Source organism: Polypterus senegalus, chromosome 3, assembly GCF_016835505.1.
Source record: "Polypterus senegalus isolate Bchr_013 chromosome 3, ASM1683550v1, whole genome shotgun sequence".
NCBI classification, from domain to species: domain Eukaryota; kingdom Metazoa; phylum Chordata; class Cladistia; order Polypteriformes; family Polypteridae; genus Polypterus; species Polypterus senegalus.
In genome coordinates, this window is record NC_053156.1 from 113,275,450 (window position 1) to 113,293,642 (window position 18,193).

Genomic DNA, 18,193 nt, shown 5'->3' on the forward strand with positions numbered 1-18,193 from the left:
GGACCAAAGGGGCGCAGAGGTCTCGGAGGGGGTGCCGGTCGAGGAGGCCCCGGGGTGTCGGTAAAAGGGGGGAGCACAACCTGTGCGAGGCACAGGGATGCACCAAGGGCTGGTGCTCGGATTGTGTCTCCGCCCCTGTCCCTGCTAGGAGTGCGGGGCCGGACCCCGGCTATCCTCGAGTGGGGCCCGTTTCGGGGCTCTGCTGCCCTCGGGACAGGTCGCTCTTGCCCACGAGTGGTCTTCGCTGGCTGTGGGGCACTGTCAGGGATGCCAGGGGCCATGACCCGCCGGGACGCCAGGAGGGACCGGAAGAGGGTCAGAGCCCTGCCTGGATCACGTGGGGTTTGCCTTCCGGGTTGCTTTGGGGGCCACGGGTCAAGGGCATGGAAGCCCTTCCCTGTAGGGGCCCGTGGTCACCGCCAGGAGGCGCCCCAATGCCTTGGGGACTTGTTTCCCCAGCACTCCCGCCACACCAGGAAGTGCTGGGGGGAAGACTTTGGAGGATACCCGGAGAGCTGCCGGGAGAACAGCCGGCACTTCCGCCACGCTGGGGCGTGGCTAGAGGAGGAATGCCGGGAACACCTGGGGCTCATCCGGGTCCTGTATAAAAGGGGCCGTCTCCCTTCATTCGAGGCTGGAGTCGGGTGGAAGTAGGACGAAGCAAGAGGAGTGTGGAGGCGGCCCGAAGAAAGGCATTGTGGCCAGGACTGAGGACTATTTGGGGTTTGTGCACGTGACTGGGTCTTTGGGACCCCTATTATTGTGTAAATATTGTAAATAAACGTGTGGTGGTGTTTAAAAACAAGATGTCCGCCTGTCTGTGCCCGGGTGGCGTTCACAATATATATATACATAATATTTACATATGCACACTATATATACAAACACAAAAATGATGCACAGTATTTGCATAGTCTTCACACAGTAAACCAGCTCATGAAATGCCGATTTTGTTGACTACACGTCTTTTTACATGCTAGATTTCTCTTGTTGGGAGTAACCTGCCAATAAGTTACAAAAACCACATACATACATACATACATACACATCTTTTATAATGTATACAGTATGTGTCAAAAACAGGTGTTGAACACCAAAGACAATATAACATGTGTTGTTCTATATTGAGCCTACCCATTGCTCATCAAACCCATCTACAGCATTTCAAGCTCACTGAGGCTGCTTCCTTTTCCGGCCGCAAAGGGCACCAATGATGAACAAAGCCTGAGTGTGGTACCAGGCACTTACAGTTACAGTAATGTGGCATCTGAGGCCATGTTCTCTCCACTGCCCTCTCCAGTGCTCAATTTTGGCTAGAAGACCTGCAAACAATGAATGAATGTTTCCCCAGATAAATTGGCTGATTAATCTGTTGCAGGAGCCATTCTTATAAATATATCTTTACGGTGCAATATTTTATTTTACTGACGCATATTTGGATCCATTTTAATTTTGCTAAATTGTACAGCTATCTGCATATGAGCATGTAACATTTTAAGCAAAAGCATAATAAAATATGCATAGATTTTCATTAGTCTTCATTAATTTACTTTTTTTTATTTTGTTATGTTTTATTTATTGTCAAATGGTTAATAATTACAATATTAAGTTTCCATCATTTATTGACTTTACTACTGGGGCTGTATTTGGCTTATTTGATTACAATGAAGAACGTCTGTTTTCCCACAGTATGCTTAACCACATACTTTGTTTTGTGTATAATTGTCCAGCAATAAAAATGACACATCTTACAAACTTCTAAAACTTAAATGTTATTTCAACTGACTGTACTGCAGAACCTAAAAACAGAGAAAGTAGTTAAGGAAAGACAAGCTCAAATTCACTATGTATAAATGGATTATTTCTTGGGAATTAAAGCAGCCATATATCAGATATGTTATAGAGCCGCTTCCTGTTACTTCTGCATCACACTTTCATGATACTGAAAATAGCTTTTCAGGGCAGAGGAACTTTTACTACTTGAGGTAAAAAAAACCAAAACCTGTTAGGATGTTTGTATCACAGTAAATAAATAAATACTTTCAACAGAAGATAACACTGCTGATGAGGTTAGGTAATGAATGTTTGGGGAATTTTCAAATATCAGCAGATGCCCAAGATGAACCACAGCTCTGCTTCAGTCTGTGATGACAGGACTCTCAGTGTCTTCCACACTATACCTACAGTAGTTTAATAACAACAGCAGAGAAAACTTGATTTATCTACCAGCAGAACATTTTACATATTCTTTATTTACATGATATTGCAGCAGGCAGGATTTAGCATTTTGTTTTTCTGTTTCAGTGTCTGCTGCCAAAAGCCTCTTGCCTGTTGAGTTTATCTGAAGTTTAAAAGCCCACTTGCACAGGATAACCCTATTAAGCCAGAAGAGCCCTTTATCCCTAATAGAATCCCTTGCCTACGCATGTCATCTGCATGCACTGTACTCACATTGTCCTCCAGCAACCCACTTGATTCCAATCCACCAGAGGGTGAACATTGTGCAGTGGTGATAGACGTGAAGGAAGCTGACCTGATTAAATTTCTTCCTCAGGATGAAAAACACTGTATCCAAATACTCCACACCTTTGGACACATAGTACCACCACAAGGCACCAGCAATCTGTGAGGTAAGAAGTGAGAAGAGTCAATCAAGATGGTACCCAGCAAAGTATCAAAACATGCAACTACAACCTTTCTAGTAAAGGAACATGGAAAACAAAGTAAGTTATCAGCCTTACAGCCAAGGCTGAATATTGAGAGCAACTTTGAGACAGTGCTGGAATGTAGGCAGGGACTTTTGGAATAAAGAACATGAAAAGCAATTCAATACTATAAAATGCATTATTAAAGAAAAGAGTGAAACCGTACTTTATGACAACAGCAAAATGTAACTACAAATAATCCTGTAACAGTCAGTGTAAGGCCATCTAAAATCTGCTTTATATTAGTTGGAGTCATTTTAAAAGTTCAATGTAGCAAATGAATTGCTACATGATTTTTCTTTCTTACTATAAAATGAATCTGAATAATTCAAGTTGGACATATGGTAGCACAGTGATTCAAGCTTCTGCTTTACAGATTCAGCATCCTGGTCACTGTTAGGAAAATCTAAAACTAGCAAGAAAATATCAAAAGATTTTTTTTACTAATGCTGGACATTCTGGCACTGCCTTAAAGTCCCTGCTCTGCCCCAAAAGCCAACAATGTAGGAATTAAACATTGGGTCTAATTACTCTTTATTTATTTATTTATTTATTTGTTTAAGTTTAAGTGAAATGCCTTAATTTTTAAACTATGATGTCCACTTTATATATTAAACAGTAAGGAGGGAGAGGCAGTACCCCAAAATTAAAAATTGATCCATTTTGAAATGTGTTTTATTTTATTTTTTCTAATTTTATTTTTGCAGCTGAATTGCCACTCATGTCACCTTTTTCCAATAGAACAGTAGACACTGACAGGAGGCACACAAATAAATCAATGAGACATGACTAAATTCAGCAAGACAGAGAGAGCATCAAGGTGAACAGTGCAAGTTTCTGTTTTATGGACTGAATAAATATCTTCAAATTCCTGATGAGAAGGAAATACTTTAATTTAAAAGTTGATTTTTTTTTTCATGATTCAGGCATTAGGGTGTAAATAATGTGAATTCTAAGAGGGACAGAGTGAAACTATGAAGAAAGAAGGTTGTGAGATTGGAGTCTACCAGTAAAAGCTTTGTAAATGAAAGGGTACAATGACCTAATGGAGGTTTTCATCCGTTCATACATTCTAATTGAATCTCATGGCTGCAGGATAGGGAGCTAATCTCACTGGCATCAGGCTCAAAATGGGAGCAGGCCTTGGAAAGGTGCCAGCCTGCTGCACTGCCAGCTGCCTCCTGTTACAAAACAGGCAGCAGCAAATGTAATATTTACCAGCCAAGGTAACTGATCATGTCAGATATTCATCTTAATATAAGGAGACATTCTAATGTACAGATATACTATTATCAGCTGGAAGACCCTGGGATCTAGAGGTAGGGACCACATTTAGCAGTCATATGGCCACAGTCACCAGACCACATTTCCCAGCACACCATGCCATGACATACAGCACTGTAGCAGCAGAATTGCACTTACCCTCAACCATGGGCAAAATGGCGCTTAGAATTTATTTATTTCTTGGAGTTCATTGCAGCTACATTCCCACATATAGGAAACCACCAATCCTAGCATTGTTTCAAAGTCAAGGCTTTGGGATTTCACTGTGTTATAGGAAGGAAATGCTTGCAGTTTTTCAGTACACTGCAAAGCAGGTCTGTCCTTGCTATCCAAATATTTGTCTTATTGTTGAATATTTCCGGAAGTTTTTTTTTTTATATATCATTTGAAATCACTGGTATCCTGATGGGCCAAAGCTTGTAAAGTAAATTTGGTTGAATTTTAATGAACAAAAAGATAAAATCTTAAGGTTCTTAAAAAAAATGAGGGGATGCACATCATGACAGGAGGTCTTTGTTCAAGACAGTCATTTGAGAACTAAGCCATGGTCAACTTGTGTTTTTTTCATGCTTTGTAAATACAGACTGTTAATACTATAATAAAACTGACCACTTGTGGGAATGAGTTTGTGTAGCCCAAGGAACTTTAAGCACAAATTCATATATAGAACATTCAAACGATATCTAGTGCTATAATTAGATGATGTAACAAAAGATGTCCAAAACGATCAACTGAGACTGCATTCCTTAAATGTGAGCACTGACATCCTTTACATCTTCTACAACTCTGTGATGGTTAGCGTGATTTTCTATGCTGTGGTGCGCTGGGCTGGTAACATCACGTTAAGAGAGGTCCATCAGATCAACAAGCAAATTAAAAGGGCAGGCTCAATAATGGGACATACTCGGGACCTACTGGAGGTTATAACAAAGGAGAGGATTAAAGCAAAACTGAGTGCCATTATGAACAATGTTGCACATATTTTCTCTGACACAGTAACACTGAGGACTTTCAGCCAATGAATTATTGATCAGAAGCAAGAAACGCTACTGGGGCTCCTTTATGCCAACAGCAATATGTCTACATAATGACTTACTGGGATTGTGACTTTTTACATTTTTTTAATATAAATTGTAGTGGTGCCACAAGGTTAATGTCTTCGTAAATGTATTTTGTGCTGAGTCCCGTATTTTGTAGCATTGTCCTGTTTACATAGTGTGTGTGTGTCTATGTACTGTAAATATGCTCCCCTGGAAACAATGGGGGGAAGGATAACTCTGTGGAACTGTGGTCTCACATGATAATTGGTTCTGTCAATTCCATCACCTGCATCTGATAATTTGCTATTTAAACAGGAGGACAGATAAAAAAACATCTTGTTCTATTAGACCGCCATTCCACTACAGAAGCAGGAGAGAGCATTCACACCTTTGTCTACCTGCCACTTTCAACACCCGACAACAACAGCTTTGCACTGCAAAACTGGGTTCTGGATCATGCCATGTTCTGAGGAAAAACACAGTGAGACTATTTCTTGTTGTTTGGGGAGAGAAGCAAGCCATCATTTTCATCTGTATACTTTCCATAGGTTCACAAACATTATCCATTTTCTGTTAAATCTTCTGGACTTTTACGTGCGTTTCGTACTGTCTGTGTGTCTTATTGAGTTCGTGTTCAATGTGGGGTCAAGGGAGTGTTTGTATTACATATTAACTTTGTGCTGCACTTTTTCTTATTACTTTCTGCTGGACATTTTTGGGGTTATATGCTATGTCGGGATTGGTTGGGTATATATATATATATATATAGTTTGGAGTTTGTTTTTTTTTTTCTTTATAAATATATACTCACTTTATTATTTTACATACTGTTTGTTTTCTGGCTTATTTTTGATTGTCGATTGGGGAGAAGTTTATTTGGGAGAAGTACAGCTTGTCGGGTCTAACGTGCTCATCTTGCCAGGCCACGGGTCTTGGTGGTGTAGCTGCCAGTTTGGGACAGTGAGTTGTCCATTAAAATATATTTATGTATTTATTTATTTAAAGAGTTTCTATAAAAAGCCAATTTTACCTCTGGGGGCAAATAAAGTTCTATCAATCTATCTATCTATCTATCTATCTATCTATCTATCTATCTATCTATCTATCTATCTATCTATCTATCTATCTATCTATCTATCTATAAAAGACAGTGATAACTAAACAGTAATATGTTTTCCTTAATGCGGTTGTTATTCCCTCAGGCCACTAGAAGGCAATGTAGTGTACCTACACAATGATACTGCAAGTCAGGATCAAACTATGCATTGTTATGATTTAGTCTGTTTGTTACATTTTCTTCAACAGCACACTGAAACTGAAGGAAGAAAGAAGAGGAAGTGCTCCAATTCTGTAAACTACCATTTTTTGACATAAACAACATTTCAGAAGGTTTAGGAAACCCCCATTTTTCCAGTTTGTATTAAAAATGAAACAGTTCAAAGCCAATAAATAACCTGAAATGGTACAAAGGTAAGAGGTTAAAAATATTCTCCTTACTAAAATTTCAAACATAATGTAATTGTGAAGATTATACAAAAAGGCCGTTTTCAGGTCACAAGTAATGGGTTAACAATTTGCAGCATTTCTGAAGCAATGGAAGTAAAATAAGACTTGAACGTTGATGCAAACAATTCCTACAGGTGTCCCAACATTTGTCGATTACTTATAAGCCCTCTGTTGGTATAAATGCACTGTTAGAGCAAACTGTGTTGCTACACTCTCTGTAATGTTATTGTTATTATTATTAATACTACACTGTATATTGCTAGGATAATGGTAAGAAAAAGGTGAATAATAAAAGAAAATAGACAGACTATTATAATCCTTAAAGTGTACGTCTTTTCTTTAAAGAAATAGCTAAGGAAGCCAAGGTGTTACCTTTGTACCATGCGCAGTCATTCACTGGACTTGAACTGCTTAAATTTCAATAAAAACTGGAAAAATAGGTGTACTCTAAAACTCAGTGCCATGTAGATGTTTTTTGTTAGCACAGCACTCTGCCAGTGGAATGTTGTTTCTTTACTCCCATCTTCAAGTTCACATAATACTTGTTGAGGACACCTTTAAAGATTCCAGGAGTGAAAGTAAGGGTGGGTCCTGTTTGAGGAATTCCTGATAGCCTATAGGGGAATAATTGTCTAAACTGCTATTTTTTTTATTGTTTTATAATTTCTTCCTATGTAATGTTCATTCACAGTTAGTCAATTTTTGGCTTAGAGGTATCACTGATGGGTACAGTATATAGTGATTTTTGTGATAAAATGCAATTAGCAAATCAAGAAACCCAAACTTGAAGAAGAAAGCACTAAATTTGCAACACAGCATGCTGTTATACAATTCCCCAAACAAATTTAATTTCCTTTGCCATCAGATCTAAGTACAACTGACATCCAAGTCACTTAGCCAAAGCTGGTAACATTTCAAATGATTACAATAGTCTGAAAACTGCAGCAATTTTCCTTGCGCCTTGAAAATTACAATTTTCTGTATAATGTGTAGATGCTTTTCTGAGCTACACACTGGCAAGCCAACCACGTACACGAAAGTGAACTTTGTGACTTGTTTAGCAAGTGTTATAGAGATCAACTTAGTCTTCAATAGCAAGTCCTGTAAATCCCATTCTGTTAAAAACTCTGGCTACACTGTTGTTCTGGTGCAGATTGTCAGATTAGCAGGTGCTAGAGAGTAAGTTAAGAAAAGAAGATTTGAATGGATCATAATCAATTAAATAAAAATCAAACCAATTTGGCACTAGTAAAATAAAAAGAAAACATTGCTACAGCCTGTGACACGTGTCCTTGTCTACAGATTATTTCCTACATCTGTTGTGTTGGTCTTTTCATTATTGTTGTTTTTTGTTTTGTTACGTTTTATTGTGGGTAGCTGGTGAATTTACTTACTTTATGTATTATATTACAATAATTGTAGTCTCTGGTATGCATAATATTTAACTATCTCAGTTGCCATAATGAATTGCACAGTGGATGCTGTAGTCTGACAGTTTCCATGACTGCTAGACCGTTTATGTGGTTTTGACCTACTCATTTTATATCTCTCTATTGTAATAAAAAAATCCTGGGACGAGACAAGACTTTTTAGCCGGGTACGAGATGTGACTTTTTCACAGAGATACTTTTCACACAACGAGACCTTGTGCCAAGAGATTTAACCACACCTGGGGCCGGAAATAAAGGACAAAGAGTAGATGACAAAGTAGAACGTCGTAAAGAATTCAAAAATGTTGGCACGATGCACATGCAGAGCAGGTTAGAGATAAGGAAAGTACTAAAATTCGAAAGTCTCAAAAAAATGATAGTAAAGATCGAATTAGCGCAAACAAATGGAAATTATTACTCAGTGAAATAACGGAACAGCAAAAAGAGATCGAATACATTGTTTGGATTTAAACTTTAAGTTGGAGACTTGTAGATTGTCTAATTCGTGTTGCCATCTGGAAAAAATAAGTGTTTCTTCCCAATGAAGAGGCATATCCGCGAGAATTAAAAGATTTGTTGTTTAGTGAAAGTGAAATCCACATATGCGAGTGGCAGAGATGCAAAGTGGCTGACACGCAGCGCAGGCCTGGGGGGGTATGGCGAGCAGGGGGCAATTTATACATATGCATCTGTTGCTGCTCATTTTTTAGTAAAAGATTGTAGTTATAAAGATGGTTAAAAGCTAACTATTTATAACACAGATTCCTGTTTTTTTAAGTTTTAAATGTCTTTTTAAGATGTTCAGTGTTTCCATGCACACACTTTGATGCACCATGTAGATGGTGTACTTTAGCGATAGCTCTACAAAAGGTTTCCCTGGTTTCAGAATTATAGTTTGCTGAGCAGCTTGTTATCCATATAATTTCTGGCCATACAGTCTGAAGGCGCTATATCCCTTGGTGAACAGCGCATCCTTGTGGCTCTTTGCGAACTATACCTCTGATCTCTTGTACCATTTTAAAGCTGAACTTTTTCAGAGCTCTCTGTAAACCAAGCTGCACTGCCCCAAAAGATGTTCCATAATATTATTGTTCTATTACGATTGTCTCTTCAAAACTACTAATTGTTTATACTGTGAGATAGGGAAGAAATGCTAGTCAGACATCACCCATATCTAGGTGAGGACTGTAAGGGTCACAGTTAATCCTGGCATCACTGATTGTGTGGCAGGAACCAAAATGGAAAGTCCACCATTTCATCTCACCTGAAGGGCAATAATCTGTACTTGGGAGTCATGAAACCAAGATTTTCTCCTGTGATAGGTACTTTATGGTTCATTAAGGAGCAGGCAGTGTGGTCTGGTGGCTAAAGTACTGAACTTTAAATCCCAAGGATGCTGGTTAACGCCCTCTATACATATAATTCACTTAACAACTCTGAGCAAGTCACTTAATCTGCCAATACTCTAACTGTAAAAATACATTTAAGCCATCTTTAATTGTAAAATACTTTGGAATGACATTTTACAATAGAAAGGACCTACAGAAAATAAAAATTATTTGCTTTTACTTACAGTTTGCCAGCAATTAATGGTAATACAACCAAGCTACCTGACTGAGTGCTCATATTTGTTGCTGACCCCCAGAAAAGATTCAAATGAAATAAACATACAGGACAAAAAAGAAAGCAAATCATGAAAATACTACATAAAATGTCAAAAAACCACACATCACTACAGATCCAAAACAATCACAGCCCATTGATGTTTCAGCATGTCCGCCTCCTCCTCCCGAGGGGCTTTCTCCTGCTTCTTACTCTAGCAGAACCTTTTATGTTTTTTGCCTTTGTAGCAGGGAACTTCATGACTGGGCACGTTATCATTTTGCCAATTTGGGAGACAAAATTAAACGTAACGTGTTTGCATTTGGAGCACATTGTCTGTAATATTTGAAACACTGAGTTGGACAGTCATATTGTTTACCAGCATCTAAATACTGAAATTTGTGACATAATGGCTCAAATGTGCCTTTTTCAGTTCAGCTGCAGGGTTCCATTTAAACTAATCTTTTAATCAAAAATAAATCTTAAAATAAGATGGCTAAGCACAACTGGTGCACAACAGGACATTCTTCACAGACAGGGCTACTGGATATTATTATTATTATTTTCTATTACCTAGTCGTATGGTCAAAAAACACTGTATTACCTGTGATCATTCGCTGCTAAGAAACTTTAAGACTCTGATCGCCAAAGCTCCACTTTCCTTAATTTAGTTCACTTGGAGTTGACAATAGCTAGGCTAAATAAGAACCTCTTGGCATGGCAACTAAGGTGCTGGTTCACCTACTAATGTGATGAATTCTGAGCCTTCGTCAGTAAATGAAGTGAGTTGTTTAATTAAATCTAATCATATATATATATATATATATATATATATATATATATATATATATATATATATATATATATATATAAAACCAGACAGACCATTCTGCTGCCCTTACAGAAGCCAAATTTAATGGGGCATAGAAAGATAAAGTGTTTAAAATTTTAAAATGTAAGACATCTGTCTGCTTTCTCTCTACCCAGAATGTCACCAACATGTACTAATTCCCAAAAAGCACACTAACGTTAAGAGGACTTTAGTCACAATGAATTTTTTAATAAACTAGGAGCAAGAAGTGACAGCTTCTTCTCAATACAGCTGGAGAGATCTGAACATGCTGTAGTGGCACATGCTTTCATTTTCATTTACTTTCACCAATTAAGTGGGGTTTTCCCAGCTCTGTCCAATCAGTAAAAGAAAATCTACATGGTAGAATTAAACAGTATGACACCAACTTCAAAAACTCAAATGGACAATTGGTTTAGACTTCTACACACAAATGTTTCTACCTTTTTTTCAGATAACTTGCCTCATCTTCACAATCAAATCTATTATGTGCCTGTTTATCCTGTTTTTTGTAGGAGAAAGCCTATAACTAGACTGGGGAATTAATGGACACTTGCTACTATTAATGTACATGGCTATACAATAGAAACATTGGGGTTCTTGCCTATTTTTTCTATTTTTTCATAGTGGAAAACAACCATCACCTGTTTTTAGATGCATTTACACTTAATGCACAAAGCACCTATTATGATAGCCATGTCCGTCTGTCCGTCTGTGCATCCCCCGAAATTTTGTTGAAATGTGGCGCACTTAATTCTTTAAGGAAATTCGCCAAGACGGCTGAATTTTTTGCTGCGATATCTCAAACAGATCACCCTCTACAAAGTTTAGAAATTTCAAAATCTTCCATTGAAAAACACTGGAGAATCTGCAGATTCCTCTATCTTAATACGGAGAAACATTCTGTGCAACTTAAACTACAAATTAGTTTACTTTTACTTTGACACCATTTACACCACTTGTATATTTTGCATATTCTCCTCTTTTTCAACTCCCACAGCCACTACTGATGGCGAACAGATCCCCATGACAAGTTACTAAAAAACCAACAGATTGTGTGCGCTGGTAGAAAGTTACTTGCTATAATGAAGAGAAGAGAACCAGGCCTGCTGTAAATCACTTCTAATGCTTTAAGCCACTGTTTCCCATTGACCAGCACCGGCCAGTAGAAAGTTTCTGCCGGTTCGCAAAAAAGGCAGGCATAGCAAATATATTAACCTTATTATTGCCTACTGCTAGCCCACAAAAAGCTAGCTATGAATTGTTGCTGTTGTCATTAGTAAACCCATTAGTAAACCCAGAAACAGCATGCTCTTATATCTTTTATTAATAAATCAAGCCATTCAAAACTCCACAGAGAACTCCCCCCTACTAAAAACAGTCCACTTGTTGAAAAGATTGAAACTATAATTTCAAAGATCTTCCTAACTGTAACTGTAACTGCACTAACGCTATAATTTACTAGGGTGACCATTCCTCCCAGTTATAGAAACAGTCCAGATTTCAGGCTAAGCATCCCAATAAATAAGAATATAAAAATGTTCTGGCTTTAACAAGCTACCCATCCATTAAAGTTTTTCAGTGCCGCAAACATTGCTTTGCAGAAACAACTTGATTAACAACTTGTATTATGTTTAAACAGCATTCCAATGATGAACAAGAAACAGACAAAATCAGAGTACTGCCCATGCCCTGATCCCACTCTGATGATGATGAGATAAAGCAGACTTTGTGAGGATGGGCTTTATGTGTGGGACATACATGCTACACAAGTGTCCCAGTTTGGGACTTTAAAAATATGATCATATAATTTAACATCAGAGTGCCACATGCACCTGATATCCATAATAGTCACTCGCTGTAATAAAGTTTGCCTTTCACTTCTGTTATTCCCTAATACTGGTTATAACGAAACATCAACAAAGTACCATTTCATGAAAATTACTGTGACTAGACATGTTCAAGAACAGAAGGAATTAATCAGAAAAATATTCTTTCTTTCTTTATTACTGTTATGTTGAATGTCACTGTATATGAATATAGGGTGTATATGTGGCTGTTTTTATGTGCATGTACGAGTTAGAGTGGTTCCTATGATGGACTAGAGCAGGGGTGGGCAAAGTCATTCCTGGAGGGCCGCAGTGGCTGCAGGTTTTGGTTCCAGCCCAGGTACTTAATAAGAAGCACTTATTCCTCAAGTAACACTTCTGCTTTATTTTAATTGTGTCGCTCGTTAAAATTTTGAATGCTTATTGCTTATTTTAGTTTTAAACAGCTGTATTCTCAGCTTTTAATTGCCCCTTATTAGCAATAATGCAAATGATAAAAGAGACCAGCATTTCTACATTTAGCTTGTTTCCATTTACACCTGTATGGATTTATTGTTCACTATTTTGGTTTAATTAAATACTTGGAAAGAAAGTGAAGAGAGAAAAAGGAAGGACTGAGTATTTCTCATCCGTTTTAGACTTCAAATCATTTGGATGATATCCTTAGAAAGGAAAAAAAAAAGTCTAGGATATGAGAATGACCTGACATGGCAGAGTTCAAGCACTAACAAGTCATGAAATTAAATTATTGCCAAGGATTGTTTTCTAATTAATCAACTGGGTTGGAACAAAAACCTGCAGCCACTGCAGCCCTCCAGGACTGAGTTTGCCCACCCCTGGACTAGAGTTTTGCCCAGGCCAGTTTCCAGGCTTTTGCCCCGTGCTGGTGTGGTAGCCTCTGGCACCCACATCCCTGAAATGGATTAGAAAGGCTTTAGAACCTACCTACTAAACTGAGTCTGATGAGGGCTACAGAGCCTGCACAGCCCTCAGATGTACCTAAATGTGATGTTGTGCATACTTTTTCTTTATTTTCACATACACACAACTTCACCTTATCCATGTTTAAAATAAGACGAATTCTCGCCAGGCAGCAGAAATCTTAGCAATACTGTTTTAAAGAAAAAACTTATAGAACTTATCTTGTCCTGTAGTGTTGTTTAAATAATGCTTTTTTAAAATAAATATACCTAAATAAATAAATAAAAAATAAATATACCTTAAAAAGTCGCGCAGGAAGAGAAAGCCTATCCATAGGTGCATTTGTTAATGAGGTGACCCTTTCATAAAAAGCACTAATGTTGTTAATGTGCCATATGGAATAAAGCTATAAGTCCAAACCTCAAGATAAAGAGGTCATGAATGATCCTGTAAGCCTGGTGGACATTAGGAGCTTTACTGTAAGCAGATTGCAAGGACTAACTATAAATCAAGTTCTCCATTTTGCTGTCCATCACTATCTTAATGTTTCGAAGCCTGATTGTTCTTGCTAAGGAAACAACTGTGTAAAATACTGTATGCTTTCTGTGATTCATTGCTCATTTGCCTGAAACTTTAGATCTAACATTTTTCTCAAGATGTTTTTTTCTCTTTCTTTGCCACGTTTGGCTTTACTCTTGATTAAATCATTTGCATGAAGTTTCACTTTTCAGATTCTCTTTTACTTCTGTGCATTGCCTGAATTGTATAGTTTATAAATGCAATAGGAAAACATTTATTTCATTTAACTGTGGCTATGATAATCCTGTCAGGTTCATCTCACCAAAATCTGATTTTTTTGGCTCATTCACCACAGATCAGGTTCTTTTCTCTGTTCTGTTAAGCACAAATTACATGTGGCATCTGATCCATGAATAGCAGTGAAGATTCACATTTGCAAAAGAACTTCAATTTCAATGTGCCCTCAATTCTCAAAACGCAATGCCTGTGTGAACGCATTGCTTAGATTACTGTCCAAATTATTTTTTCCATATCTTTCACTGCACGACACAGCTTATTAGAATCAACAAGCTATGCCTATACAATACCACATGATAGGGTGCTGCTGCACACGGTTGGTTAAATGGATATTACTGAAATGCAACAATATCTGCAGATATTTCCTAAACAGAAAAAAACAGATAAAGGTTACTATCACACTGAAAATGTAGGGAGAGAACATTTTGGCTGTATATAATTCATCATATGTCATCTGATACCATATAACGTAACATTCTCAAACCCACTCAGTCCAGTTCAGGGGCAGGGTAGGGCCATGAGTCTATCCCAAGATGGGAAACAGTCCTGGACCAAGTATTAGTCCATCGCTGGTCACTCTCACACAAACAGGTTAATTTGGAAATGCTAGTTAAGCAAACCTGCAAGTCTCTGGACATGTGGAAGGAAAAAGAGGTCAACCAGAGAAACACACACAAGCAAGAGAAGAACAAGGTGGAGGACCCTATCATTTCAGCTTATATAGAGTTTTATATTTTCAGTACAGTATAAGCTTTTTATGTTGAAAATATTCAACATATTTATTTATTAATTATTATTATGTTATATATAAATATTATATTCTTAACCGTTAATATTCAAAATATTAATTAACCTTTACTGTATAATGTAGCACAATAAAGTGTGGAGGAAGCCCAAAGTAAACAAATGAAAGACAAAGGCAGATACAGATTATACTCATGCGCATTCTAGAGACTATAGATATGCAGATATCATTCTCAGTATCTGAATTCATTTTGAATAAATAACTCTTTCTTTTTTAAATTAACTGCATTTTAAGCTAAGATGTAGGAAATTAACTTCACATAACATATTAATTTATATTAATGTACCTAATGTTGTGTTAAGTTAAAAATGACAATGGGTAGCAGTTTATGAACTGTTACTGATCAGTTGTGAATACTGAGTTGTTGCTTCCCATATTTCGAAGCTTTCATCTAGCAACCAAAAGCATATCAATGAAGCTGACTGCCTACTTCTAATTAATCTACCAATAGATTTTATTTATCATTACCCCTTGAAGGCACACACAGAAAGTTCTTTACAAAGCAATTTAGAATATTATTATATCAATATTTATGCTGTAGTGTAGCATTACAAGCAACTAAAAATATAAGCAGAGCTGAGGAAGGGGATAGATACCTTTGTTTATGGCAAGGAATGGAAGTGGTGCTGCCAATAACATGGGTTTTGCGTTGATCTTCTCTTACATTTATTAATTATGAGAAAGATGATTTATCTTCGGAGCGTTGGCATTGTATTTAATATCTACTGAATCAGCCGGTGCTCCCTTTACACCAGTTGGGCCTTAGTGAAACCAAAAGCCCCTTCTCATTAAGGTATACCATCAGATAAAAGAAGTTTTAAATTTCATCACGTTGCCTTCCAGAGCAGCTCATTTGCATCTCCTGACTTACCCTGACTTCGTTGACATCTTCTGAGTAGTCTACCGGCTGGCAGATATAGCTGTACCCTGCAGCTCTGGCAGCTAAGAAGAGCTAAACAAAAGAAAGAAAAATATAAGTGGGTGGCATATTAAATGCTTGATGGCATTTGAAAAGTACAATATAACATATACATACTACAAAGACAGCTGGTTGCTTTTGAGTTTTAAGTAATGTTTTTTTCCTTTCTACTTGTTTTCCCTTTATGAACATAATAAATACATGTTATATCAAAGAAATGCTAATAAACCAGACCTTTAAGCAAAACTAAACAAAAGTCTACTGAGTGAACACTAGATGGATAATGCTTAAGAATTGTTGTTTAATTATTTTACCTACAGGAGACTGGTTTCTGCTTCTTTAATGTGAGTCTTAGGAGGGCTTTAACTTTATTAATAATTTACTTATGAACCAATGTTAATTTCTTTTACGACTTACTTCTACAGTGGTGTGAAAAACTATTTGCCCCCTTCCTGATTTCTTATTCTTTTGCATGTTTGTCACACAAAATGTTTCTGATCATCAAACACATTTAACCATTAGTCAAATATAACACAAGTAAACACAAAATGCAGTTTTTAAATGATGGTTTTTATTATTTAGGGAGAAAAAAATCCAAACCTACATGGCCCTGTGTGAAAAAGTAATTGCCCCCTTGTTAAAAAATAACCTAACTGTGGTGTATCACACCTGAGTTCAATTTCCATAGCCACCCCCAGGCCTGATTACTGCCACATCTGTTTCAATCAAGAAATCACTTAAATAGGAGCTGCCTGACACAGAGAAGTAGACCAAAAGCACCTCAAAAGCTAGACATCATGCCAAGATCCAAAGAAATTCAGGAACAAATGAGAACAGAAGTAATTGAGATCTATCAGTCTGGTAAAGGTTATAAAGCCATTTCTAAAGCTTTGGGACTCCAGCGAACCACAGTGAGAGCCATTATCCACAAATGGCAAAAACATGGAACAGTGGTGAACCTTCCCAGGAGTGGCCGGCCGACCAAAATTACCCCAAGAGCGCAGAGACGACTCATCCGAGAGGTCACAAAAGACCCCAGGACAGGGGTCCTCAATCCCAGTCCTGGAGAGTCGCAGTGGCTGCAGGTTTTTGTTCTGACCTGGTTGCTTAATTAGAAAGCAATTCTTGCCAATAAAGCACTAACAAGCTATGAAATTAAATTAACTCTGCTATGTCAGGTCATTCTCATATCCTAGATTTTCTTTCCCTTTCTATCATGCAAATGATTTGAAGGCTAAAATGGATGAGTAATTCTCAGTCCTTCACTTTTTTCTCTTCATTATGCTTCCAAGTATTTAATTAAACCCAATAGTGCAGATAAATACACACAGGTGTAAATGTAAATAAGCTAAATGGAGAAATGCTGCTCTCTCTTTTCATTTGCATGTTATTGATCATAAGAAGATAATAAGAATTGAAGAGTGATATTTTGGGAGGTCAGACAAAACTAAAAAGGTACAGTAGGTAGGTTTTGCCTATGCTGCAATCTAGCAGACTACACTAGATAATGCAAGTGGTACAAAAACACTAACATAAAGACAAGAAAATAGTGTATACAGAAGGAGCAGACTGTATTGGCATTAATATAGAATGGCATTTATTCAAACTTTGATTTGATTGACTAGATCATACACAGGCATTAAAGAACACATAAACAGACATTCAAACCTTACTATAATTCCACTTGCACAGAAATTATTCGTATACAAGTGAGTGGGCATTCATCTGTTTTTTTTAAATTGCTACATAAATATTCCTATCATGACCTTTTCCCTTTGACACTTTCACAGATTTTATCATGTATGCCTTCCAGGTATAATCCAAACTCTTGGATTCTAAAACAGGCAGATCTTGCACTGCTTGTGCCCTAGTGGAGTTCTTACACCACAATTAAGGTAAAGTTCTCAAACTATAATTAAGATAAAATGCAGCAGTAATGCACAGTTATGAGAGTCGCTACTGGAAACAACATACAATGTAGAGTCCCGGGGAACATCAGATAGCATCAGCTTCTGTCTTGGACTTTACAGAAATGAAGGGGTTTCCATCTGGAAAGTGGAGAACACCTATGGCTTGAAACATGGGACATCCTGGAGGCAAGGCCCACCTGAATAAGCACAAACTCCTCCTGAGTGTCATTTATGAAATTTTGCTGGGTATCTGTTACAGCTCAAATTGTCAGTTTTCAATAACTTATTTTAATATGCAGTAAACTTAAACTTAATCTTCTCATTCTGATCACTTTTTTATTTTAGGCAACATTTCCATTTCAGTTACATTATACATACATTTGCTATCGACCTGCTACAGCACTCACCCAACCACAAATATATATTAATATCCATGAATCATTTCTGGACCTGCTTAATAAAGTTCAGAGCTGCACACCCGATATATGCAGCACCAGATACAAGACAAGAAGCAATCCTAGATGGAGTGACTGCAATTATCTTTTAAATCTGGATTAAATTCAGAAAACACATGTC

General features: G+C 37.4%; 1 protein-coding gene across 1 annotated transcript in view; it reads right to left on the reverse strand.

Annotated features, from left to right (window-relative positions):
- The window catches only part of elovl4a (ELOVL fatty acid elongase 4a), a 66,412-nt gene that overhangs the window by 17,111 nt on the left and 31,108 nt on the right, over window positions 1-18,193 (reverse strand). The window contains exons 4-5 of the mRNA XM_039747828.1: window positions 15,660-15,740; window positions 2,452-2,623 (exon numbers count right to left, since the gene is read on the reverse strand). Of these exons, the coding sequence (XP_039603762.1) occupies window positions 2,452-2,623; window positions 15,660-15,740 (253 nt within the window). The remainder of the gene's footprint in view (window positions 1-2,451; window positions 2,624-15,659; window positions 15,741-18,193) is intronic.